This window comes from Saccopteryx bilineata, chromosome 2, assembly GCF_036850765.1.
Source record: "Saccopteryx bilineata isolate mSacBil1 chromosome 2, mSacBil1_pri_phased_curated, whole genome shotgun sequence".
Lineage (NCBI taxonomy): Eukaryota > Metazoa > Chordata > Mammalia > Chiroptera > Emballonuridae > Saccopteryx > Saccopteryx bilineata.
This window is the reverse complement of record NC_089491.1, coordinates 58080691-58108155: the sequence shown is the minus strand read 5'-3', so window position 1 is coordinate 58108155 and position 27465 is coordinate 58080691. Positions and strand designations below refer to the sequence as shown.

Genomic DNA, 27465 nt, shown 5'->3' with positions numbered 1-27465 from the left:
TGATATTAGGTTGTTTACTTGGGATCTCTCTTGTTTCTTGATATAAGCCTATAATAATACAAACTGCCCTCTTATTACTGCTTTCGCTCCATCCCAGAAATTTTGATATGTCGTGTTGTCATTTTCATTGGTCTGTATATATCTTTTGATCTCTGCTTTTATTTTTTCTTTGACTCAGTCATTTTTTTGGAATTATTGTATGTTGTTTCATTTCCACATTTTTGTGGGTTTCTTTACTTCCTTTTTAGAGTTGAATTCTAATTTCAAAGCCTTGAGATCAGAAAATATGCTTGTTATATAATTATAATATCAATCTTCCTGAATTTGTTGATGTTAGTTTTTTGGCCCAACATATGGTCTATCCTTGAGAATGTTACATGCACACTGGAGAAGAATGTATAATCTGACATTTTGAGATGAAATGTCCTATAAATGTCTATTATGTCCATTTGGTCCAGAGTGTCACTTAAGGCTGATATTTCTTTATTGATTTTTCTGTTTGAATGATCTACCTAAAGCAGACAATGGTGTGTTGAAATCTCCAAGTATGATTGTGTTTTTGCCTGCTTCTATGTTTAGATCAGTTAGTAGATATCTTATATATTTTGACACTTCCTTGTTAATGCATATATCTTAAGAAGTTTTATGTCTTCTTGATACAGTGTCCTTTTTATCATTATAAAATATCCATCTTTGTCTCTGGTTACCTTGTTTTCTTGTCAGATATGAGTATGGCTACACCTGCTTTTCTTTGGATATTATTTGCTTGGAGAATCGTCACTTTGAATCTACTTTTGTCTTTGCAGCTTAGGTGTGTCTCTTGAAGGCAACATATAATTGGGTTTTGCTTTTTGATCCAATCTGCTACTCTGTGTCTTTTTATTGGTGAGTTCAGTCCATTTACATTTAGGGTAATTACTGGCAGTTGAGGATTTCCTATAGCCATTTTCTGTTTTGTTTCCTAGTAGCCCTGTGTCTTGTTTGGTTCTTTTCTTTTTTGTTTCTGTCTTGTTTTTGTTTGGTGGTATTCCAAACTTCTTTCCACTGTTTCCTTTTTTTAAAAATGTGTATTTCAGTAGTGGCTTTTTCATGGGTGGTTATCATTCGGTTAAGAAAAAAATGTTCATATGTACAAGAGTCCTTTGTCATATGAGTGCTTCTGCTCTCCATCTTCCTTTGCACATCTTTATTCTTCCCCTTTTATGTTATTGTCACCAATTCTCCTTGTTTTTATTGTGACCTTTTTGGAGCTTTTACTTGTAGTTTTGATTTGTTTTTTTCTTTGTGTCTGGTTGAATAACTCCCTTGAGCAGTGAGGGATTTCTGGTGATAAATTCCCTCAGCTTCTGTATATCTGTGAAAGTTTTTATTTCTCCTTATTTAAAGGATAATTTTGATGGATATAGTATTCTTGGCTAGTAATTCCTCTCTTTCAGTACTTTGAATGTTTGGGTCCACTATCTTCTGGCTTGCAGAGTTTTTGCTGAGAAGTCTGATAATAACCTAATGGGCTTTTCTTTATATAGTCCTCACAAAAATTAGGAGATATTTTATAGCTTCATATTTATTTTGAAATATTCCCTAACTTTTTTTAGCAGTATATGTTGTGTTCTTTTTTTCCCTAGCTGCCTTAAAAATTCTTTCTTTATCATTGAATTTTGACAATTTTATTATGATGTACCTTGGAGTAGGTCTGTTTGGGTTGAGGTAATGCAGTGTTCTCTTTGTTTCTTGGATTTGAGGCTCTAATTCTTTCCATAGGCTTGGGAAATTCTCATCAATTATTTGTTTGAATGGGCTCCCCATTCCCTTCTCCCTCTCTTTTTATGATATACCCATTATTCTTATATTGATCTTTCTGATGGAGTCAGACAATTCTTGTAGAGCTCTCCATTTTTTTAATGCGCGAGTCTCTCTCTTCTTCTCTCTGTAGCATCTCTAGTTGCCTGTCTTTGATGTCACTGATTCTTTCCTCTGTCTGGCTTGTTCTATTAGTCAAACTTGCTCCCCAGACTTCAATTCATATATTGAGTTCTTTATCTCTGTTTTTAAAGTTTCACTCTTTGGTGAGGTATTTGTTTTGTTCATTAATTTGTTTTCTGAGCTCATTAAATTGCTTATTGGTGTCTTCTCACATCTTGTTAAGTATTTTCAGAACTTCAATTTTGAATTCTCTATCATTTAACTCCAAGGCTTCCATGTGATTGAGATTATTTTTCTGGAGATTTTTTATTTTCCTTCTGACCTACATCTCTGTCTTGTTTAGCCATGGTATTTGATTTCTTCTTCCTTGATAGCATTTGAGAGTGATATTGTTAAGGACCCTAACAAAAAAAATAACTAAAAATATTGAAAAATTAAAAAAATATATATATAATAAAAAACATTAAAAATTTTAAAAATTATGACAAGTAAGGAAGAAAAACCATTGGAAAAAAAGATTGAAAGCAAACAAAAAAAGCAAAAACAAAATGCTACCAAAAAAAGACTAAAAATATAAAAATTAAATAAGATAAAATTCAAAAATGAAAAAGAAATAAAAAAATAAGAAGGAAAAAAGAGTGGAAAAACAAAAAATAAATTTCAATTTTGAGAGGTTTCTTCCAGTAGGTGTCGCTGTATTACAACTTTTAGTTCTGTGACATTCCGGTGGTTACTGCTGAGTTGTTGCTGTCCCAGTGATGTAGGCAGGGCCGCAGTTGTGTTAGTCGATGGGACATGTTGTAAGGGTTTTCCAGCTTCAGCCTTCCAGCTTCAGCCTTCCGGCTTTGGCTGACGGCTTCAGCTTTCTGACCTTACAGCTCTAGCAATGGCTGAATCTCAGGCTTCCAGGTGCTCCTCCTCACGTCTAACAGACCTGGGTACCAGATTTGGAACATGTCTGTTCTTCAGGGCAGACAGTTACTTTGTAGAGCTAACTGTGGGGTTTGTCTCTGCCTCTCTCCATACCATGAGGTGAGGGAGGTGGGATCTGGAAGGCTGAGGGACTACACTTTAGTTTCTCTGTCTCTGCAAGTGCAGGCTGCAGGCAGACCACAGGAACAGTGGCTGTGACCCTGTGCTTTGGCCACTTTGATTTACCTCCCCCTCTGTCCCTCTATCTCACTGCTCCTCCCAGCAGGAAGAGACCCAGTCACTCCAAGTTTCCCTCTACATACCCCTCAGACAAAATCAAGAGAGCCCAAGCTTCCCTCCTACCCATAATCCAGCAGAGAAAAAAACCCTAGTCATTTCATGTTTGTCTCCTTTCTTCTCCAAAGCCCACCACAAATGCATTTTATCTTCCACCCCCATGTTCACCCCATTCCATCTTTAGTTCATTTGGTGAATGGATCTTTTAGGCACACCTGTGAGCCCAGCTTGGGTTCCTTTGCTGTGTTAAAATTGTCCAATTTGTTAAAATTTCAAGGGGAGAGATCAGGAGTATCTCTCACACTGCCATTACTCTGACGTCCAGTTTGTGTTGCTTGTTTGTCATTTTTTCTGTTACTACAATACAGTATATAGTACAGTATATTCATTTAGTACAGTATAGTCCTTTTCCTTTTTCTGTGGCTTAGTTGTGTTTTTATATTCTTACAACTGTGTTAGGATAGGTAAGTGACTTAGTCTAGGGTGTGTTTCGAATTACACCAAAATTCAAGTTACGTCACTGTCATAGGAACGGAACTGTGTTGTAACCTGAGGAACCCCTGTATGTATGTATGTATATATGTATATGACATATATATATTTTCCCCCCATCAGGTTCTCACAATAATCCCATTTATATGAAGTGAGACCTCACATGAGCTTTACCTTCTAAAGTCAGCACAAAAGGTGAAAATTGGATACTGTCAAAATTGCCCTTGAAATTTCCTTAAATTAATTATACACTGTAGAGCAGGGGTCCCCAAACTACGGCCCGTGGGCCACATGCGGCCCCCTGAGACCATTTATCCGGCCCCTGCCACACTTCTGGAAGGGGCACCACTATCTCATTAGCCAAAAGCAGGCCCATAGTTCCCATTGAAATACTGGTCAGTTTGTTGATTTAAATTTACTTGTTCTTTATTTTAAATATTGTATTTGTTCCCATTTTGTTTTTTTACTTTAAAATAAGATATGTGCAGTGTGCATAGGGATTTGTTCATAGTTTTTTTTATAGTCCGGCCCTCCAATGGTCTAAGGAACAGTGAACCCTCTGTGTAAAAAGTTTGGGGACCCCTGTTGTAGAGCATACATGGTTTTCTATATATTTATTATACCATTTTTTTTACAACAGCCAATTTTCTTTTTTGTGTTGAAATACATAAAATATATTTTATTTAGTGGCTACTTATGAAAATTTTTTATATATGTATATATATGTATTGCAGTGATTGGATTGTTTTCAGTTGGTTTGTTTTTGAATACATTGAGTGATTTTCTAAATATTGAACATATATGTAACATATGTAACAGAACTCCACTGTTTTATTTTTTAAGGTTTTCTTTTTTAGAAATTAAATTTAATGGGGTGACATTGGTCCATAAGAACACATAGATTTTAAGTAAACATCTCTATAGGATTTGAACTGCTGATGGTGTTGTGTGCCCATCGCCCAAGATCAAATTATTTTTCGTTACCACATATTTGTCCCTCTTTACTCTCCTACCCTTCATCCTCCCTTCTTTGGGTAACCACTTCACTTTTGTCTATGTCCATGAGCTTCAGTTTTATATCCCATCTATGTTGAAATCATATAGTTCTTAGCTTTTTCTGACTTAGCAATTTCACTTAGCATAATATTCTCAAGGTCCATCCAGTTGTTGCAAATGGCAATATTTTATCAATTCTTTTGGCTGAGTAGTGTTCCATTTTATGTATGTACCACATCTTTATCCAATCCTCTATTGAGAGATACTTTGGTTGTTTCCATGTCTTGGCCATTGTGAATAATGCTGCGATGAACATTGGGGTGCATGTGTCTTTGCATACCAATGTTTTTGTTTTTTGAGTAGATACCCAGTAGGGGGATTGCTGGGTCTTATGGTGTTCTATTCCTAATATTTTGAGGAACTACCATACTGTTTTCCATCATGGCTTTACCAGTTTACATTCTCACCAGTGGAAAAAACAAATTCACTGTTTTATTAGTCCTATTTTGCAGATAAGGAAATTAATAACACAGTTAGCAAATGCATGCTATAGATTTTTTTAGATTGATTTTTCTTTTTAGTAAATGTATTGGGGTGACACTAGTTAACAATATTATACAGGTTTCAAGTATACAATTTTACAACACATCATCTGTATTTATGATAAAGTTTTTTATAAGTTTTTTCTTAAGACTTTATTCATTTTAGAGAGAGAGGGAGAGAGAAGGGGAGAGGGGCAGGAAGCATCAACTCCCATATGTGCCTTGACCAGGCAAGCCCAGCATTTTGACTGATGACCTCAGTGTTTCAGGTAAATGCTTTACCCACTGCGCCACCACAGATCAGGCCTGCATGATAAATTTTTAAACCAAGGTATACTTTGCAAATCTTAGGTGATGTCCACTGCACCATACAGTGACCCCAGCATGATAATCATACCTGAAGGACAGGACATTTATTAGCAAATAGAATAGCAGGAATGCCAAGAAGTCCCCCACAACTCATGCTCGGATCACACTGCCACAGCAATGGCCTGGGATTTAGACCTATCATGCTGTGCCTTGGCTATTAGAAGTCGTTAATACATTGCACTCTAGCTGTGCAGATGTGTCCAGCAATTAAAGTGACCTCAAAACTCAGTTTTTTATGTCTGCCTTCACTGAAACAGAAGAACAGAAAATTTCTTTCTGTTGCTGTTTTCTGATGCCTGCATGTGACTAGAAGACATATTCAGACCCTGAGGCACGTGGAGCCTGACCTTTTTGACAAGAGGGTTTAATTATTGATTTTGATTGCTGACTTACTTTAAAAATATATGTTTAGAAGTTTATGGCCCTTTTCTGAACCCTTATAAAGATTTTATTCCATCTAATAAATGTCTCTTGAATCAGTTCACATTGCCTGAGCAGCAGTACTTGAAGATTCTTTCTTCCCCTCCTGTCATCATGTTTCTAGCACTGTGACTAGTAAATCTCCCCAGACCCTTGGGCTGATGTGTCATAATGAACAATCCAATCCACGTGTGCGCAATTTCTGCTATTCTTTGCCTTCTTGTTTGCGTTTGCTTTAACATCTCTGAACCATTGTTTTCTGTTCTTATTGTTTAAAAAAGATGTGGAAAGTGAGTGATGTGGAAACCCAGGAATAGTGGGTTAAGTGCTTCAGAAAACTCTCTCTATAAAAGCAATAAAAATACTAGCAACAATTGTCAAAATCAGCTTTCCAGAACTTAACATCAATCAAAGACTCATAAGATTTGAGAGCATTTACTCAAGAAAAAGTAAGAATAGTGAATTTTGTGTTATTTTAACTTAGCTTGTCCCTATCCTGGTCTTTAAATTTACATGGAAGTTAAAGGGACCCAGATAATCAAAACAGTCTTGAAAAGGACAATGACATTGGAGAACTCACACTTCCCAATTTTAAAACTTACTGCAAAGCTATGGTAAGCAAAACTGTGTTGGATTGGTGTACTGGAACAATGAAATAGAATTTGAAGTTCCAAACTATACCTTTGTATCTATGTCTATTGATTTTAAACAAGGTACCAGGAGAACTTACTGGGCAAAAATTAACTCAAAATAGATTAAAGATCTAAATGTAAGAGGTGAAACTATAAAACCCTTAGGAGAAAACATAGGTATAAACCTTCATGATCTTAAATTAGATGATGGTTTCTTGGCTCTTATACCCAAAGTATACATAATCAAAGAAAAGATAGACAATTGGACTTTATCAAAATTAAAAACTTTTGTACTTTGAAGGACACTATCAAGAAAGTGACAAGACTTACAGAGCTGCTGTCATCTCTAATCAGGAGGAAACTGATCTTTATACACAGGTTGGCCCTCCCACACTACCCAGGCACATAAAACACAGACAAAAACAGTGAAAAGTACAGTAGCTTCAGACTGGTAGCCCACAGCAGGTTACAAACAACAGCTGACGCCAACCCAAGAAGATCTAGAGCCAACACAACTGGTAGTGAGTGGCAGACAGCAGCAACCCTAGACTCAACTACCTACACAAGCAGCACGCCCAATGGTGGAGTGTAGCCGGCACCAGGCATGTGGAGAATAAATACGCCCAACAGGACAGAACTGCACACTGTATAATACACATAATCAAGGTCGACCCTTAGAGCCAGCCAGCCTGAAGAAATAACCATACCCATGAAAGGACCAACTACAATTAATACTCATATACAACAGGAGGGAAAATAGTACCCTCAAGAAGCATTCCTAGAACAAGGAAAACAGGTGGCCTGGAGGTCAGTACCACCAAGCCCACCCTCTTCATAAAGACACCACAAAAATAAAAAAATAAAGTGACAAGACAACCAACAAGAATGGGGAAAAACATTTGCAAATCATGAATCTTAAGATCTAGTGTAGAGAATATGTTGAATTTCTTATAACTCAAAAAGAAAAAGAACCCAATTTTAAAATGGGTAAAGGACTTAGACATTTCTTCAAAGAAGAGGTACAAATGGCCAAAAGCACATGAAAAAAAATGCCATATATCATTAGTCATTAAAGAAATGCAAATCTAAAGCACAGTTAGGTACCACTTTATATCTACTAGGCTATAGTTAAATAAAAATGGGTGATAACAAGTGTAACTGAATATATAGAGAAATAGGAACTCAGACACATGAACTAGTGGACATGTAAGTGTGTTGCCACTTTAGAAAACAGTTTAACAGCACCTCAAAAAGTTAAATGTTGAGTTACCATATAACCTAACAATTCCACTCTTATACATATACATATACATATACATATACATATACATATACATATACATATACGAACTGAATCTTAGGTTGGCATAAAAACTTTTAAATAAATGTTTACAGTAGCATTATTTAGAATGGCCAAAAAGTGATAACAACCCAAATGTCCATCAACTGATAGGTAGATAAATAAAATAAAATGCAATACTATTCAGCCTAAAAATTGAAGTTCTGAAACATGCTACAACACTATGAACCTTAGAAGCCTTATACTAAGTGAAAGAAGCCAGTCATAAAAGGCCACATATTATATGATTCCATTCATATGAAATTTTCAGAATAGGCAAATCCATATAGATAGAAAGCACATTCATGGTCTCCAGAGGCTGGATGGAAGGAAAAGTGAGGAATGACTAATAATAGGTATGGCATTTCCTTTTGGGATGATGAAAGATTCTAGAAGCAGATAATGGAAATGGTTGCACAACTCTGTGACTATACTAGAAACCTGAATTATACTAAAAGGGTGGATTTCATTGTATGTAAATCACATCCCCAAGATTAAGTTTCAGATATCATTCTTATTAGGATGGAATAAATGAAATATTTTACATAGCAAGAAAATCTCATTAACTCACTTAGTGATAAAATTATTATTAATAATGTAAGAAGAAACAACTCACCAACATTATTGATTTGTTTTAGATAATGACCGTCTCAGGTAAGGCACAATCCCTGATATCAATATCCCCTCATTCTTTCTTTATTAGTAAAACTTCCTTTAAGTATACCATGATCGTTCTGGTTAATTTTAGCCCTGGCCAGTTGGCACAGTGGTAGAGCGTCGGCCTGGCGTGCAGAAGTCCCGGGTTCGATTCTCGGCCAGGGCACACAGGAGAAGCGCCCATCTGCTTCTCCACCCCTCCCCCTCTCCTTCCTCTCTGTCTCTCTCTTCCCCTCCCACAGCCGAGGCTCCATTGGAGCAAAGATGGCCCGGGCGCTGGGGATGGCTCCTTGGCCTCTGCCCCAGGCACTAGAGTGGCTCTGGTCGCAACAGAGTGACGCCCCGGAGGGGCAGAGCATCGCCTCCTGGTGGGCAGAGCGTCGCCCCTGGTGGGCGTGCCGGGTGGATCCCGGTCGGGCGCATGCGGGAGTCTGTCTGACTGTCTCTCCCCGTTTCCAGCTTCGGAAAAAAAAAAAAATTTAGCTCTAATACAACCACAAAATATACTCTGACACTGAAGCCAAAAGCAAGTGTAACAAAAGTTTCAACCCAACTGCTAACTCTAGATTGATTAGTAGTGGTTACATAGAACACTGTTTAGAAAACGTCTGAGGCTGTATGGAGACTGGGCAGAAAAAGAAATGTAGTGATTAAGTAATTAAATCTATCTTGAGCTTGGCAATGGTAGTAGAGGTGGGTACCACTTGGGCTAGTCATTTTAGCCCAATAACACATTCTAGGACAATGTGTTATACTACTGAGTAGATGCAAAATCAGTTGGATAGATAAATCTTTGGATGGACCATAATGCAGCTAATAGGCATATTCTTACAGCATGACCTAAAAATGAATTTAAGACCTGTAATTTACATGCAAAATTCAAAAAATTTTGAAATAGTCAATATTTATGGCTGAGATGTCAAAATCACTCAATAAATAGCATTTACCTTCATATCATATACATAGTATCAAGGTTTTTTTTGTTTTTTTGTTTTTTATATTTTTCTGAAGCTGGAAACGGGGAGAGACAGTCAGACAGACTCCCGCATGCACCCGACTGGAATCCACTAGGGGCAACGCTCTGCCCACCAGGGGGCGATGCTCTGCCCCTCCAGGGGGTCGCTCTGCCGCGACCAGAGCCACTCTAGCGCCTGGAGAAGAGGCCAAGGAGCCATCCCCAGCACCCGGGCCATCTTTGCTCCAATGGAGCCTCGGCTGCGGGAGGGGAAGAGAGAGACAGAGAGGAAGGAGGGGGGGGTGGAGAAGCGGGTGCCTCTCCTATGTGCCCTGGCCGGGAATCGAACCCGGGTCCCCCACATGCCAGGCCGACGCTCTACCGCTGAGCCAACCGGCCAGGGCTGTATCAAGGTATTTTAAATAATACATTTTATATAGTGTATGCTCTCAAAGGTCCTTAACATGAGAGCGTTAACATATCCTTATAATAAAATCTGATATAGTGAGAGAATGTCAAGAGGAATATTTTTTATGACATTCGCTGAAAAATCAAGATCATCACCAGTAGATGGATTCTATAAGCCCACTATAATACACATCAAGTTTTACCTCCAGGTACAACTGTCTTCTCCCTCTTTTACCTGCTGTGGAAGCCTGCTCTTTCTTTGATAGATAAGAGGTGTTTAGAGAATGAGTCCTATTTCTCTGTCACTTATGGTAAAACAGAGGTTCTCAAATCATGATCCCCAGATCAGCAGCAGCAGTATCACCTTCTCAGAAATGCAGTCTGGTAGAAAGGCAGCGGCACTCCAGACCTACTGGATCAGATGCTCTAGTAGTGTGCCCAGCAATCTGTGTTTGAACAAGCTGTCCAGGTGACTCTGGGCTCAAGTTTGAGAGCCACTGCTGTGAGCTATTCTCATCTAAAATGGGAAAAGGAAGGACAGAGTAAGAGAACAAGAGAAGTTAAGGAAGTGCCCAAGAGAGAAGTGGGCATCAGATGGCAGCAAAGTTGGCATGTGATGTTAACTTCCATAGGACACAGAGGGACTGGCTTGGTTTATTTCCTCTTTTATATCCCATGTACCAATTCTTTTCTTACTCAGAGAAGTTTGGAGGTACTCCCAGGATCTCCCCCAATCCTCATCATTACCCCACCCCACCACCAGGCTGCTTAGAATCCCTTCTTTGGGAGTTGTAGCAGAGAGTGGGGAAAGGAGGATGGTACTTGACATTCCCTGATGTTACAATGAAGCAATATTTTTATTAAAAAAAGGATTGGCATCAATAGCCCCAGTTTAGTATGTCAAGACCCAATAGGCTCCACAGCTAGTAAACATGTGTGAAGACATAGAACGTTCCTGGTTCATAGTCACTGTTCACTGTATGGAGGGAGGACATAATGTTGTTGGTGACGATTACTGCAAGGGCCAAACTTCACAGATGTAGTACTCCAGCCTGCTGGGAACTACCAGTGGCATGTGGGAAAAACCTACTCAAAACATAAACATGTCAAGAGGAAGAGAGGGGGAGGCCTGCCAAGAGAGGCAAAAGAGACCTCCTGAATCTCCCTCTCCCTCAGCTTTTATTATCAGAAGCAGAACAGAGGTAGCAGGATTACAAGGGAGGGAGAGCAGGTGATAAGGGGAAGAATGATTAATGGCCATTTTGCTGACATGGAAAAAGGGCTAAATTGATCAGCATATTCTTTTCTTTTGCTAATTAACAAGCACAAAGGAAGGGGCAATCCAGAACCTCTAGACTAATTTTCTAAAGCCCGGCCACATGCATTCCTTTGTGTCTACACAAAGGTCACCCACTCACACGTTCTTGGTGTTTGCATCCAAGAGACATTCACTCAGGGCTTTTAACTAAAGTTCCCTAATCCAAGTCATAGGGGGTTCAAAGTTAAGTGGGTGATTCCCTACACACAGAGGGTGCCTGGGTTGACTTCTAGAAGTAGCTGCTATTTGCACCCCCGTGGGTAATTGTTATGTTAAGAAGACTGCCAACTGGAGGTAGATGTTGATCTTGAAACTCTTTATAAGCAAGCCAGGCTCCATGAAGACAATGCCCTCACTTGTGTCTCAAATGTGAGGATGGTCATTAGCTGAGGGGCTGCTGGCCTATCAGTACTCATCATAGAGACAAGGATCCTGGCTGGGATCAGCATTTGGGGCAACAAGCATGGGAGGAGGGGCTGAAGAACATCAAGCAAAGCAAAGAGGCATTTCAGGGCATTTCTATTAGGGGTTTAGTGTTGGGGAACCCCAAATTCAAGGGGTGGAGTGGTTGGTCACATGACAGAAGACAGTACTTTCGATGCCAGCCACTGAATAGACCCTCTGAGCAGGCTTGAGAGTCTCTAGGCCGAAAGGCAGTGGGTCTCTGAGACTCACTGGCAGATCAGATCACTTCTATAGAAAGCTGACAACCAGAGTTGGATTTAGAAGGCTCATGTTAGAGTTCTTGATTCCAGTTCTTTTTTTTTTTTCCGCCATGAAAATGTTGTTCTACATCCTGCTGTGGCCAGCAGAGCACCACTTGTTAATATTAGGAAGACAGGGGAAGAGAGGGCAGGAGGAGGGAAGAGGGATGGAGAGAGGGAAAGAAAAGAAGACAGAGAGAAGGGCAGACAGGGAAAGAGGTGGAAGTAGGGAGTGATAAATGGGAGGAGGGGCTGGAATAGGAGGAAATGATGATTGCTAGTCCCAGAGTGCCCACTACATCCAAGCCCTGTCCTCCATGATTTGCATGTGCTTCTCATGTAGTTATCAGAACTTTGAGATTTGGTCATGGAAGAGTCTACAGACTCTTAAAGAGAGTCTTATTCCTAATGAAAAAATTAGGTTGCAATGAACTTTTTCTGCTTAGGCCCTAAGATTTGAGGAAAGCAAATCAATTCAATCTATATACTACAGTGATGCACGTTAAATGCAGATTGAATCATTAGGCGTGAGGGGGAGCTACGAAAGGAGAAGAACGTTTACTCCTGTCTTGGGTATTTCCCTTGCTTGTGCTGTTACTCCAGACTCTGGAGGCTGGAAGCCTAGGTTATCAAACTCATACGCATATGGAGACCAGAAAGATGAATGAAGTGTGTTAAATGGGCCTAAAATAAGATAATAACAGGAAAACACTTGGCTTCAGTGTCAGGAGGTAATAGGGAGTAGAAGGAATTATGACAAAACAGAGCCTACATGCCACTCTCTGAGGAGGCAGCACCACTCAGCTCCAGCCTGTTGCTGTCATAAGTCATATATAAATGGCCTCAGTTGCTGGACCTTCTAATTTTTTCACAAGAAGGCAGACATCCCACAATCAGGCAACATAAAGGGAGCTGATAAAATGCATCTGCAGGCTGTATCTATGCTCAGGCTGGCTGACCCACATTTGTATATTTTTCTGAGTGTAAAACTAGTAGCCACGGCCACCATCACACCCTCCTGGCCCGTGCAGGTTCGCATTTGATTCGGACAGATGGTAATGAAACAATGGAGCCAAGAACTGGCGGGCCATTAGCTTTAATCCTAGCTCGCACCGGTGGGCAAGAGAATACACACAGTGGGAAAACACTTCCCTTCCCATTCAAGGTTCCCAAAGCCACCAACTCATCAAGTATTCCTAGAATCAAAGGCCCTACCAGCCTTATTCACCTTTGTTCCCCATCTCCTTCTCTCTGCACAAACTGGCTTCTTCAGCACTCCACTATCTTGGCTTCCTCTCCTCTGCAATGCTAATGGCAGGAACCAAGAGCAAGAGAACCCCCAGTCTGCCTTATTTTATAGTGTAAAAATTAAAGCCTTTAAGCCAATATACAAATAAGGAAATCTCTGACACAAAGCCACTTATCTGAGGCATAAATGGGATTCCTCATAAGAGTGCACCACCCCACATCATGCAATAGTCAATGGTGTGGGGGAAAGCTTAGTTTTGAGAAGATCTTAGTATTAGAAGGATGTTGAAAAGATCTTAGTATTAAAAGGGTGGGAAAGGCTTAGTCTTAAAACTAAGGCTTAAGCTATAAGGACCTTTCCAGTTTACAGCCTGCCTCCCACACTATATGCAAACTATAAGCAAGCAAACATATACATTATATTTACAAATATATTTGACCAACATTGAGTCACCAACAGAAGCATGTTCCTTTCTCTTTCCAGGCCATTACATTTATGTGGACACCTCCTTTGCCAAGCAGGGGGAGAAAGCCATGCTGCTAAGTTCTGACTTGCAGGCTGAGGAATGGAGCTGCCTCCGATTGGTCTACCAGATAACCATGTCTTCAGGGTCTACATCAGATCCCAGCCGGCTGAACCTCTATGTGAGATTTGAAGATGAAAGCTTTGATCGCTTGCTCTGGTCAGCTAATGAACCTTCAGACAGCTGGCTAATAGCCAGCCTGGATTTACAAAGCAGTTCCAAGAAATTCAAGGCAAGTGGAATTTAGGGAGAGGGTGCAGGGCTTTTCTCTGGCTTTATGCTTTTCTCTGGCTTTATGCTATTCTGAGATCTTCTGAAAACTGCCACCATTGAAGTTAGTTACTCCTGTGTTAGGATATGATATATCATAGCAGATACATCAGAGAAAAACACTAGAAATGGAAATTAATATTTTGTTTATTCCTCAAAAGAGCTACTTCCCAGATTTATTTTATGTCTATTTAAATGGGAGTTCGGTATAAATCCAAAGAGGTTTAAACCAACCTCGTAAGTGGAAATTTATTTTTAAATGGGCTTTAAGGGAGCATTCTCTTTTCTCATAATTTTGTTTCATTTTCCTAAGTTGTATGTGGTATATGTTTATGTTACCTTCCTAATAGTTTGTTTGCCACAAATTTTAAACAAGATTAACCATATTAAAAGGAACAATGAAAATACTTCGAAAGAGGAAAACTTCTTAAAGGACATGCTCTAATTCCTTTGCAAAGATAGAACAACTTGAAAAAGGAAGGTAGGGAATGTCAGATAAAGTTGGATGTGCATTAAAGCAAGGAAGGGGGTGGGATCTTGATTCACTTGGCCGTGAAGTGTGCTATTTAGTGAGAATGTGCCATGGAGGATGCAATGGAGACTTCATGAAAAGGTTCTCCATTCCTAATCCCCTTTTCCATTCCCCATCTCATTCTACTTCTTCAAAAAGTTTTGAAATACTGGACTCTCCTCTACCCCCGTCTGCTTGTACTCCCTCCCAGTCAGGCGGCAGGGTGAGCAGAGGGAAAGAGAACTGAGGTCTCAGTGCCCTATTTCACAATATCCTCTCAACAGAATATACCACACCCTTAATCTTCCAACATAGTTGCAAAGCAGGGGGCTAAAATCACCTAAGGAAAAGCAGATACTTTCAGAAACAGCACCAAATGTGAACCATAACAGTGCTGGAAATCAGCCTCATAAATGGTCATGCTTTTATCCATTCTTTGTGTGACGTTTTCAAATTTTTCAGCAAAATAGAAACTACAAGTTAATTGCTTTGAGCCTCCTCTATCTCACGTGGAAGTCTCCCATCACTAGGCAGATTATGCTTCCTACCTCCTCCCCCCAGGGACTTTTTCCCTCTGAAGCTCTATCCTGTGTTCCTGGTCATTCTCAGAGTGGATTTCCCCAGAGACACAAGTTCTTCTCTCCATCCACAGCTAGTGGTGTTACCACAAACACTGGAGAAGGTGGTACTGGGGGAAATAACGGGAGACAGCTGACTCTGAGCTTTTATTGGACATCTTGCTCCCCTCAAAGTTCTGAGTATATATGTGTGCGCACACACACACACACACACACACACACTGTTAAATAAAGTGCAGCATGAAATTGGTATTTAGTATCAATTAACTGACACAAGCAATCTCATTTTGCCTTGAATTGCTAAACAGCTCCCTGCTAATAGCTGAAATACCGAACCAAGAAAACACAATATTTTGAAGTCTAACTAACTCCCTTTTCCCCCTTCTGTTGTACAGATTTTAATAGAAGGTGTGCTGGGACAGGGAAACACAGCCAGCATTGCACTTTTTGAAATCAGGATGACAACAGGCTACTGCATTGGTAAGTGGGTTTTATTTTCATTGCATCAGAACATGAATCTTTTTCTAAAACCCCTGTTGCCAAAGGGGATTGAATCCATCCGGAAGGCAAAGTATTTTACAGAATGCACTTCATTTTGCTTAATAGTTAAAATTCTTTGCTAGGTTCACTAGAATGGCATATTTTGTTTCTCTGTCTTTAGATAGGAAGGCTCATTAGAGTTTGACTGGACTGGCTGGATTAATGAAAGAGAAGTAGATGCAGTGGCTGTAATCTGAATTGCTGCCTTAACCTCAGCACATTCTAATAAAAATGATTGCCAGTTTGCTACGAACTCAGCTTTAGTTGCATTTGCCAGAAAGGCAGGCATCATATTACCTCCTTTCCTCACTTTACTCTATTGCTCTCTTCCACCCCATTGCCCCTGTCTTTATAATCACAGTTGTCACTTAGATTTCATGGGAGCTGGGTTGGCTGGGTGCCTCTTATGTGCCAGCTTCTGTGAGAGTGTAAAAAGAAGACATAGTCTATGTCCTGTGGTCGTTCACCTTCTGCTTGTCTGCTCCTGAAGCTATTTTTACACATGATAAATACAGGGAAGGACAAGCTATGCTGTGGAGGGACCAGGGTGGGGGACACGAAGAGGAAATCGTAGAGGACTGAATTCAAGGGACTCGTTTGAGCTGGCATTTCAAGAAGGAGTAGAAATTAGTCAAGTAAAGGTGCTGGATAGGAAGACTTCAGTAGGGAGAAAATGCAAAGCCTGCTCAGGCAAAAGCAAAAAGCTAAGTAATGTGTTTGGGAAGAGTCTGGATCCAGGCTGTGGAGCTTGGATTAATAAATGACGTTGTTGGGAGGTGCTTAAATCTCAGTCTGCAGGGGAGGGGCTTGCAACTGTGGTTTTCTGATGATTATTCTGGCTGAAACATTGAGTTAGAAACAGGCAAATATGTAAGAGGTAGGAAACCCCTAGAAAGTGATTGCGACTTTACAGAGGGGACATAGTGGTGGTCTCAAATTGTGGTTGAAACTGAAACAGGAAAAAAGCAGTATATTGGAGTAATTTGTTTCAGCACTATTGTGCTTGGAGGTTGATGGGTTACAGGGGGGAAAAGAAGGGAGAGTCAAAGGCTATTGTGAAGACATAAAGAGTCTTTTCTAATTCTCTGAGACTTACTTCTCTGCTTTGACCTTCCAATGATGATGCTAATAATGCAAGTAAAGAAAACAGACTGTGAATTGGACATTTTCTGAAGATACAGTGAGTGTAGACCCAAGCTCCCTTCCTTGAACCTCCGTATAGCTCCCATGTGATGGCTGCTGGGATCTTAGACAGCTGCTGATTTGTCAGACACTCCTGGTGCATCACCGCCTGCTGGCTCAGTCTATTCACTGAGCCCCACAGCCTGTTTTAACCACCTGTGAAATAGGGATAATATGCTTTCCTTGTAGGATTATTGTGAGGACTAATGAAATCATAGATATGCAAGTGATTGATATGGTGCTGGACATTCAAGAAAGGTTCATTTCCTTTCTTCAAGTTACTTGATTTTTCTGGTTTGTTGAAAAAAAACAAGAGGAGGGCCAATACTTCTATCTTGTTAAACTCATGCACACATTCTCACCTCTCCTTTCTATCTGTGTACTCTTTGTTTCTTATAGTTCCTCAGCTGAAAAATGAGGATAGTAATAGTATCAACCTCATGGGGTTGGTTTGAGGGTTAATGTAAAGCCAGGAGCCACCTGGCCCATGCAGGTTCGCATTGGATTCAGACAGACGATAATGAAACAACAGAGCCATGAACTGGTAGGCCATTATCTTTAATCCTAGCTTGCACCTGGCAGGCAAATAAAAACACACACTGGGCTCCAAAATCCATTCATTCAGTGCTCACAAAGCTACTGACTTATCCGAGTTTCCTAGACTCAAAGGTTTCTAGCTCACCAGACTTATTCACCTCTGTTCCCCATCTCCTTCCTTCTCCCTGCACAAACTCTGCACAAACTGGCTTCTCCCTCAGCACTCTACCATCTTGGCTGCTTCTCCTGGCCTCCTCCACGTGACCTTTCTCTGCTCTGCTCTCTAATGCTAATCTCAGGAACCGAGAGTGCAAGCTCCTGGTCTGCCCCACTTTATAGTGCAGAAATCAAAAACCTTTAATCCAACATACAAAATAAGGAAGTCTCTGATACAGTCACTTATCTGGGTCATGATGGGATTGCACTACCCCACATCAAAAAGGGTGGGAAAGGCTTAGTCCTAAAACCAAGCCCCAGGCTACAAGGATCCTGCCTGCCCACAGTCTACCCCCAGCACACATTAATATCACCTGGATGACGGGCTTCCACATGGGCAGCGCCATCTTTAACAAAGTGAGCATAATATATTTTATCTGCCTAACAATTAAATAAAGTTAATTCATATGAAATGCTCAGAATAGTGCCTAGTGCATTAAGGAATATTGTGCTTTTTATTTTACTCTGCGTCAGTCTTTGGCACTGAATGTTGAACATTGGTTAGCAGATGTTGCAGTGGAAAAGTTACTAATGAAAATCTTTTGCTAATGTAAAACCACATTAATAACTATATCAGTCAAGGTCATGGCAGAAAAGTAGAAACAGAGGATGCCTTTAACCTGAGTAATTTGAGGAAAGTCCAGCAAGGAGCTACAAAGATGTGAGTGGATAAAGGAAATTGGCGAGGGATAGTGTGGTAATCCAGAACTAGTCACAGTGATGACTTGTGAGATGTTACTGTTGTAAGGTACCAAAAAGCTGAGAAATTAATATTGACATTCTGGGAGGAAAGGTCAGGCTTTCCTGTCCTGTCCCTCCTTTAGGGAGGGGAGGGAGAAGAATGTAGAAGGTTCTAGCTTGCAAGAACAATGGGTCATTTAGGTTTTTTTGTTTGTTTGTTTTGTGACAGAGACAGAGAGTCAGATAGGGACAGACAGACAGGAAGGGAGAGAGATGAGAAGTATCAATTCTTTTTTTTAATGTATCTTTTTTAAAATTATTTTTATTTAGTTATTCATTTTAGAGGAGAGAGGGGGGGAGGGAGGGAGAGAGAGAGAGAGAGAAAGAAAGGGGGGAGGAGCAGGAAGCATCAACTCCCATATGTACCTTGACTGGGCAAGCCCAGGGTTTAGAACCAGCGGGTCATTTAGTTTTAAATCTAAAATAAAGGTTAACCGAGAAACTTCTCTTTCAATAGGAGGCAGAATTTACATACCACCTTGCATTGATTGTAGTTCCTCCCCCTTCCTGGAATCTTGAGAGTAAAATACCTCTAGGCTAGTGAGGGAAGATGAACCCTAAAAGATTTGTAAACATCTTTGATTGTGTTACCTTAAAAGTCTTAATGTTTCTGTGTATCCCCTAAACAAATGTTGTCAGCTTGTGCCATGATGCTCTCCCCCACCCTTGTGTGATCAAGGGTATATAAACTGGCCCCTGAGATATATTGGGAACTGCACGATTTGGGTCTGCTGCCCCGTGTCAGCCATATGTGGCTGGCATATTTAATAAATCTCCTCCTTTAATAAAACTCTTCAAAATTCATCTGGACTGGTTGTCTCTATGTAAACCTGATGGAGTGAGGTACGGTGCCTTTCAGAATTTGGGGTACAGTACTTTATAATGTTACTATCCTTAGATCTGAAGGAGTACCAGTACCTGAGGATAGTAGCTATGGGGTGAGTGCTACTTGACAATAGCTGTGCCCCCAGTTAGAGGGACACAGCCAGCTCATGTAGACCTGGCAGGCAGAGAGGGCACTAGAGGAACACCTAGTCCCAACCTCATTTTCATCACACTTTCTATTGGTCGACTCCAACAGTAAGTCAGAAGGAGCTTGTTGTTCAAATAAGTTTGTAAATATGATATAGATGGTTGCTTGCTTATAGTTTGCATTGGGTGTGGGGGACAGGCTGTAAGCAAGCAGGGTCCTTATATAGCCTAAGGCTTAGTTTTAAGACTAAGAAGCTTTTCCCCACACCCTTGACCAGGGTCCCCAAACTACGGCCCATGGGCCGCATGCAGCCCCCTGAGGCCACTTATCCTGCCCCCGCCACACTTCCAGAAGGGGCACCTCTTTCATTGGTGGTTAGTGAGAGTGGATGCATTCTGTGCTCCTAGAGTACTGTATGCAGCAGCACCGCAAAGGGCAGCATCGCTCACATACAATACTACTTCCAGTGACGCGGATGCACGCGTCACAGCTCTGGAAGCGTGTCATATCACTTGTTACAGCTAGCAGTGACAAATATGGAACCAACATTGACTATCTCATTAGCCAAAAGCAGGCCCATAGTTCCTATTGAAATACTGGTCAGTTTGTTGATTTAAATTTACTTATTCTTTATTTTTAATATTGTATTTGTTCCCATTTTGTTTTTTTACTTTAAAATAAGATATGTGCAGTGTGCATAGGGATTTGTTCATAGTTTTTTTTATAGTTTGTCCCTCCAACAGTCTGAGGGACAGTGAATTGGCCCCCCTGTGTAAAAAGTTTGGGGACCCATGCTATAAAGTGAAGCAGGCCAAGAGCCTGCTCTCTCGGTTCCTGAGATTAGCATTAGAGGAGAGAGCAGAGAAAGGAGAGTAAATAAAGGCCACGTGGAGGAGAGGAGAAGCAGCCAAGATGGCGGAGTGCTGAAAGAGAAGCCAGTTAATGCAGAGTTTGTGCAGAGAGTAGGAGACAGGGAACAAAGGAGAATGAAGCTGGTGAGCTAGAAACCTTTGATTCTAGGAAACTTGGATAAGTCAGTAGCTTTGTGAGCACTGAATGAGTGGGTTTTGTAGCCCAGTGTGTGTTTTTACTTGCCTGCCAGGTGCAAGCTAGGATTAAAGATAATGGCCCACCAGTCCATGGCTCTGTTGTTTCATTACTGTCTGTCCGAATCCAATGCAAACCTGCATGTGAGTGGCCATGATGGCGGCTACTGGCTTTACAGAGTTCATGGGTACAGTCCATATAGGTCAACCTCTGGAGGACAGATTGGGATTCAGAAGCAGAATGGATCTGAAGGAGCCAATGGGAGATGACCAATATAATCACACTTCATATTGAGCTTATGAATTTCTTGTTCCTACTGAAGGAATCTGTCGACTGGGAACAATTTATCAATACAAACATGTCAATGCCAGTAAAAAAAAGGAAAGGAGGTCTGATTATCTTGTGTCTCTTCTCTACTCAGCAGTTTAAGAAGGATGCAGAGCCTGGGATGAGCCTGACCAGCCTACTCTTTCTAACTGGGTTCTTGGTTACAAGAAAAGCTGATCGTATTAGATTTAGGAAAAATGCACCTTAGCTTTGGGTGTTTTGTGCACCATAAGGAGAGAAGTAGATGGAAGAATGGGCTATCAGGTACAGAAAAAGGTGGACAATAAAATTTCCAGAATTAAGAGCAGAGCCCTAAACAGTACATTGAAACAGGACAACAGATAAAAATAGCTGGCTTATATCAAGCCCTAGACATGCACGTGGCTCTGTGTTGGGAGCTGTCCCCACTTACAATAGCCCTATTAAGGGGGAATGTTGTTCCCCTTTCACATATGAAGAAAAAAAGGCTAAGGTAATGAATCACTCTGCATGCAAGAGGGCTAGTAAGCGGAAGAACCACAGTCCAAAGAGCAATGGTGAATTACAGTCTCGATTCATTATAGGATCTGTCTTCTTGATCAGTATTGTCCAGGGGTCTTTGTACAAAGTGTCCAGTGGACAAAAGGAGTGAGAAACATATTTTGATATCAAAGGGCACACTCTGCAGGTATACCTAGACATGACTTCATCTCCATGAGATGTGTTTTTCTTTCTCTTGTGCCAGAATGTGACTTTGAAGAAAACCATCTCTGTGGCTATGTGAACCGCTGGAACCCCAACGTGAACTGGTTTGTTGGAGGAGGAACTATTCAGAATTCCCACTCCATTCTCCCTCAAGATCATACCATCAAGAATGAACTGGGTAAGCTGGGGATAAATGGACTCCTTTCCCCAGGATAACTGTTTCTGCCATCTCTTCCCACCTCCTGCATTGACCTAATGTGACTCTATCAACAGAGAAGGGAGGAGGGAGAAGGATGAATAAGTCTGGAAACTCGGTGGGAGAGTAGGGAAGCATGAGCTGTTGGATGTGAGAGCTATAGCTGAGAGGAAGGCTGCCTAGTTAAAGACTTTTCATTGCCTATGACCTGGTCTTGCTATTTTTACTATTCCATGTTATGCTTTACTTTCTTATTTATTTGCTGTTCAGTACTTCTTATATCTAAAGACAAGGTTGGAATAATCTTAAGTTACTTTTTTCTAAAAATAGATAGAGTGATGGGAACAAGTCCTCAACAACATCCCAAGAGGCAGTGAGGTGAGCTACAGCCCAAGATTACCATATTTCCCCATGTATAAGACACTCCCATGTATAAGATACAGCTTAATTTTGGGGCCTGAAATTTGAAAAAAAAAAGTATTACATAAAGTTATTGAACTCAAGTTTTATTCATCATAAAATTCATACAACTCCTCATCACTGTCAAAACTCCCATCCATTAATTTGTCCTCATCTGTGTCTGATGACGAATCACTGTCTTTAACAATGAGCGCAAAAACAAGCGTGAAAAAGAGGGAAATGCAAGTAAAAGACTCTCAACCACTGTATAAGACGTACCCAGTTTTTAGACCCCATATTTTTCCAATAAATGTGTGTCTTATACATGGGTAAATACAGTAATCTTGTAGCAGGGCCCCCTAGTGGCCATGTAGACTAGTTCTCTGCAGAGAAAACTCAACCTTAAGGAAAAAGTTTCCACAGAAGAGAAATAAGGGTAAGACAGAACAAAAGAACAAAAAACTACTGCAGAAACTATTTTTTTAGACATATATAGGATCATTTCCATAAGGCGTTGAGATTGTAAAAAGATGAGATATTTTCACTTTCTTCTTTTAAAAATAAGGCAGGTTTAGCAATTATGTAAATGACAAAAGATTGGGGTTTTCATGTCTATATCTATATCTTGACCCTAAAGATCCACATCCCATCTCTACTTATGACTCATGCTATATATGTAGGGTGAAGGATAACCATTCATGATAAATTAATCCATGAATCTGCATGAGTATTTTGTTTTATTTATTTATTTGTGTGTGTGTGTGTGTGTGTTTGTGACAGAGAAGAGAGAGAGAGACAGAAAGAGGGACAGATAGGGACAGACAGATATGGAAGGGAGAGGAATAAAAAGCATCAAGTCTTTGTTATGATTCCTTAGTCTCCTTAGTTCATTGATTGTTTTCTTTTTCTTTTTTTTTTTTTTTTTGCATTTTTTTTCTGAAGCTGGAAACAGGGAGGCAGTCTAGACAGACTCCTGCATGCGCCCGACTGGGATCCACCCAGCATACCCACCAGGGGGCGATGCTCTGCCCATCCGGGGTGTTGCTCTGTTGCGACCAGAGCCACTCTAGCACCACGGAGCCATCCCCAGCGTCCAGGCCATCTTTGCTCCAATGGAGCCTCAGCTGTGGGAGGGGAAGAGAGAGACAGAGAGGAAGGAGAGGAGGAGGGGTAGAGAAGCAGATGGGCACCTCTCCTATGTGCCCTGGCTGGGAATCGAACCCTGGACTTCTGCATGCCAGGCCGATGCTCTACCACTGAGCCAAACAGCCAGGACCTGATTGTTGTTTTTTGTTTTTTTTTTCCCAAAGTTGGAAATGGGGAGGCAGTCAGACCGACTCCTGCATGCACCCGACCAGGATCCACCTGGCACACCCACCAGGGCTGATTGTTTTTTTATATGTGCCTTGACCAGGGGTTGCAGCAGAGCAAGTGACTCATTGCTCAAGCCAGCAACCTTGAGCTCAAGTCAGTGACCTTTGGGCTCAAGTCAATGTCCTGGGGCTTCAAGCCAGAGATTTTTGGGTTCAAGCTAGTGACCCTGGGGTCATGTCTATGATCCCACGCTCAAGCCAGCAACCCCGTGCTTAAGCTGGTGAGCCCGCGCTCAAGCCAGAGACCTCAGGATTTCGAAGCTGGGTCCTCCGTGTCCCAGTCCCACATTCTATCCACTGTGCCACCACCTGGTCAAGCTGCATGAGTATTTTAAAATATAATTAGGTTAACTCAAAATAATAAAATGTCACCACCTCTTGACATTTTTGTTTAAATGAATGCAGCAACTAATAATCTCTTGGAGCTTCAAAAAAGAAACTTTTCCTTTTTATTTATGGGAGTAAGCTAATTTTGAAATTGATTTTCTGCCATATTTAGAATCTAGTACAAGGAGTACACAAAATCTTGAAAGACTAATGCATTAAAATTGCAATAATCCTTGGTGTCATAATCTCAGAGGTACAAATTTAAGTATGGGAAATGTTTAAGAACTTTTTTCAATCACTTAAAAATTAGTTTCAAGATCAGAACCTCTAAATAACCAATGTCATGATATAATAATTATCCAAGGCATCACTGTTCATCCTCATTGAAGGTGAGGACCAGCTGGCTGGGGAGAACACTTATTTCCTGAGAGAGGCACAGACTTGTGGACTAGTGTCAAACCATTTATTTGTCTGTGTTACCTGAATGTAATCCAGACTTTGAAGAGTGCATCACCTCTAGTCCTTGCTCATCCACAATTGTGACCACAGACATTTTGACCATATTTGTGTCAACAAGAGATAGAAAAAGAGGACGAGGCTACGAGTCATGACACCTACGCTCCAATTACTAGACTGCTACATTGTGTTGGATGTTATTGCTTTATATTGCTCTTAAGTTCCCAGAGTCTCCAATGGCCTGTTTGCAAATGAGAAATTTGAATCCCACAATCACAAAGGTATCTTTGAGGTCTAATATTTTACTGCTTTCTCTTTAACTAATGCTGTACATCAGAATCTTCAAATTCACCACCTGTTTAGACCTATTTTAAAATGTTTTGGGTCCCTCCTGGGTTCTTATAAGCACACTGCATTTGGCATTAAGAAAAAGAAAAACAAGTCTAAAAGGCCTAGGGGGCAATAAAAATAGGATCTGTCTTTTCAAATATCTTAATCAGAAGTCTTTTTTTTAGTATCTGTATTAAAAGATAGGTATAATGATATCATCATCCCTGAGAAACACTAAGAGTTGGTGGTAGGACATGATCATCCCTGCTATAGGCACTTGCTTCTCTCCTCTCTCACTCCTTGTCCTGTCCCCTATTCCCCACTCCATTTTCTTGTCTTTTATCTTCTTCCTTGTTTATCTTAAAGGGCTTGGTCGGTTGGCTCCATAGTAGAGCGTTAGCCTGGCGTGTGGAAGTCCCGGGTTCAATTCCCGGCCAGGGTACACAGGAGAAGTGCCCATCTGCTTCTCTACCCTTCCCCCTATCCTTTCTCTCTGTCTCTCCCCCTCCCACAGCCAAGGCTCCATTGGAGTAATGTTGGCCTGGGCACTGAGGATGGTTCCATGGCCTCTACCTCAGGTGCTAGAATGGCTCTGGTTGCAATGGAGCAATGCCCCAGATGGGCAGAGCATCGACCCCTAGTGGGCATGCCAGATGGATCCCAGTCGGATGCATGTGGGAGTCTGTCTCTCTGCCTCCCTGCTTCTCACTTCAGAAAAATACAAACAAAAACAAAACACTCCCCTAAGGCAGGCAACTTTGCCCACTAGCATGCTTAGTCCCTGATTTCAAAACCAAAGCTGACCTTGGGCCTGAAGGGAAAAAAATCTGTGGGGTACTTTTATGTCCCTCCCAGCAGGCCACTGGGTTACATAGTCAGTCCAATCAGAGCCTTAACAACAGAATGAAGCTTCTTCATTCATCATTCATTCATTCACTCATTCATTCAACAAACACATGATAAGCACTTTTTATATGTTAGACATTCTTACATATCCTGGTGATACAAAAATAGTTACTGACCTCAAAGAGCTCACAGGAGCCTGACCTGTGGTGGCGCAGTGGATAGAGTGTCGACCTGGAATGCTGAGGTCGCCGGTTCGAAACCCTGGGCTTGCCTGGTCAAGGCACATATGGGAGTTGATGCTTCCAGCTCCTCCCCCTTTCTCTCTCTGTCTGTCTCTCCTGTCTCTCTCTCTCCCTCTCTCTCTCTTTTCTAAAAATGAATAAATAAAATAAAGTTTAAAAAAAAAAAAGAAAAATCTCAGAATTATCATTCTGAGGAAAAGAATGACAACAACAACAACAAAAAACTCACAGGAACCAAGTTTTCCAAAATGCTGTTCCCTATAATACCATTTATGGAGGATAATAATCTTTATATGAGGAGAGAAAAGCTATAGGTAATAAATAAACTAGGGAACTCTGAGCTTGAGAAAAGTAAATAGGTCTCTTTATTTTAGGACTTCTTCATGCTTTAATAAAGTTCTGTTTTAATATATATTATGGCATTTTTCCAATTAGTCAAATACCAAAGTTATATGTAAACATGCCCAGTGAAACCTGACTAACAGAGGTACGAAATAAATGATACAGGGCCAGAAAAGTGAGAAGGGCTACCTCGGATTTGCAGTTCAGGAAAGACTTTCTAGAGGAAGTGATATCAGAATTGCAATTTGCCAAATGAATAAGGAGAAGATAAGGGCAGCATATGCAGAGGTGTATAGGCATGAGAGTGGACGGCTTATTAGACAGTTGAAAAGTATTTGAGAATGCCGGGATGTATGCCGATGGTAGAGGAGCCCCTACATCCAAGATTATGTTCCTGCAAATGATAAGCAGGATGCCTGGATGCCTGTATTCCACTCGATTCTTCCAGCTCTCCTCTGCTCTCTCACTGCAGTCAGCTTTTGGACTAAGGTTTTGCCCAAACATTAACCAAACAGCCCTATTTCATTTTCAGCCAATGCAAACACACCAGCACACACTCATTCACACTCCTCACACTTGGACTCCTAAGTAAGACTTTCCTCTATATACAATAGGGCAAAAAAAAGATAACTTCTAAAGATTTTTAAATATTTTATTTGAAAAACACTCTACAGATATGGCTCAAAGATTTAAACCAGGATCACTCTTGGAAAAAAATATATCTCCAATCCGCTAAATAAGAGAAATGTTCCCTTTCTTACTACATTTGCCTTCTGCCTGGTGTATTGATTTTCTCTGTGCTCCATCCGTTTGGGTGGCAAAGTAAAGATTAAATGGTTCAGCTGTCTGCCCGCGGCAGCAGATTTTGCTCTATATAAATTCATCTCGTGTTCAATCACACACTGGAAGCAATTTACACCTTTGCTTTCAGGTAAAAACTGGAGAAGCAAAGAGCGAGGGCCGGGGAAGCTGTGTGCCTGCTCAGAAGCTTTAATGTTTCAGAGAGGTTGGAGGAGGTCTTCCCAGGAGGGCTCTGGCCTTTATGTTGTAGAAAAGGAAACAGTGAATGCAATATCTGAAAAATAGGATGTGGATATGAATTTTCCTTTATTCAGCTGTGTGTTTACAACAGTTAGCCCCAAACTGTGAGTCAGAATTTTCAACTGAACACTATGTCTCCAGATTCTTGTCTAAGGATGAAAATGTCTAAAATACACAATAAGAATTGTTATGGATTTAGCTTTGGAATACTGGAGGGGATGGAATTTTATTTACTTTTTCTTACTCGATTCTGATTCATCACATATATGGGCTTTTTTTCTTTTTTAATATTTTATGAAGTGAAGCAAAATAGCTTAGATCATTATTGTTTTCTATCGGCCTTAGCAAAAAAGAAGATAATCGCTGGAAAAATAATGAGGGAAATCCATTTCTTTGCTGAGATTTTTTAAGTCAAATCTGCTTACAGTGCCACTATAGAAGGAGCTGACCAAGGTTTCAAAACCTAAAATAAGGTCAGAATTATTGTATTCCATTGAAGACCCTGAGACGATGGATCATCCTTCCACACCTCATGACATTCTCATCTCAATTCAGATTGAGCTCAAGCGTC

General features: G+C 40.7%; 1 protein-coding gene across 1 annotated transcript in view; it reads left to right on the top strand.

Moving 5' to 3' along the window:
• Positions 1-27465, top strand: part of MAMDC2 (MAM domain containing 2) — a 193678-nt gene that overhangs the window by 67963 nt on the left and 98250 nt on the right. The window contains exons 3-5 of the mRNA XM_066257113.1: positions 13697-13968; positions 15491-15575; positions 21383-21520. Coding sequence (XP_066113210.1) covers positions 13697-13968; positions 15491-15575; positions 21383-21520 — 495 coding nt within the window. The remainder of the gene's footprint in view (positions 1-13696; positions 13969-15490; positions 15576-21382; positions 21521-27465) is intronic.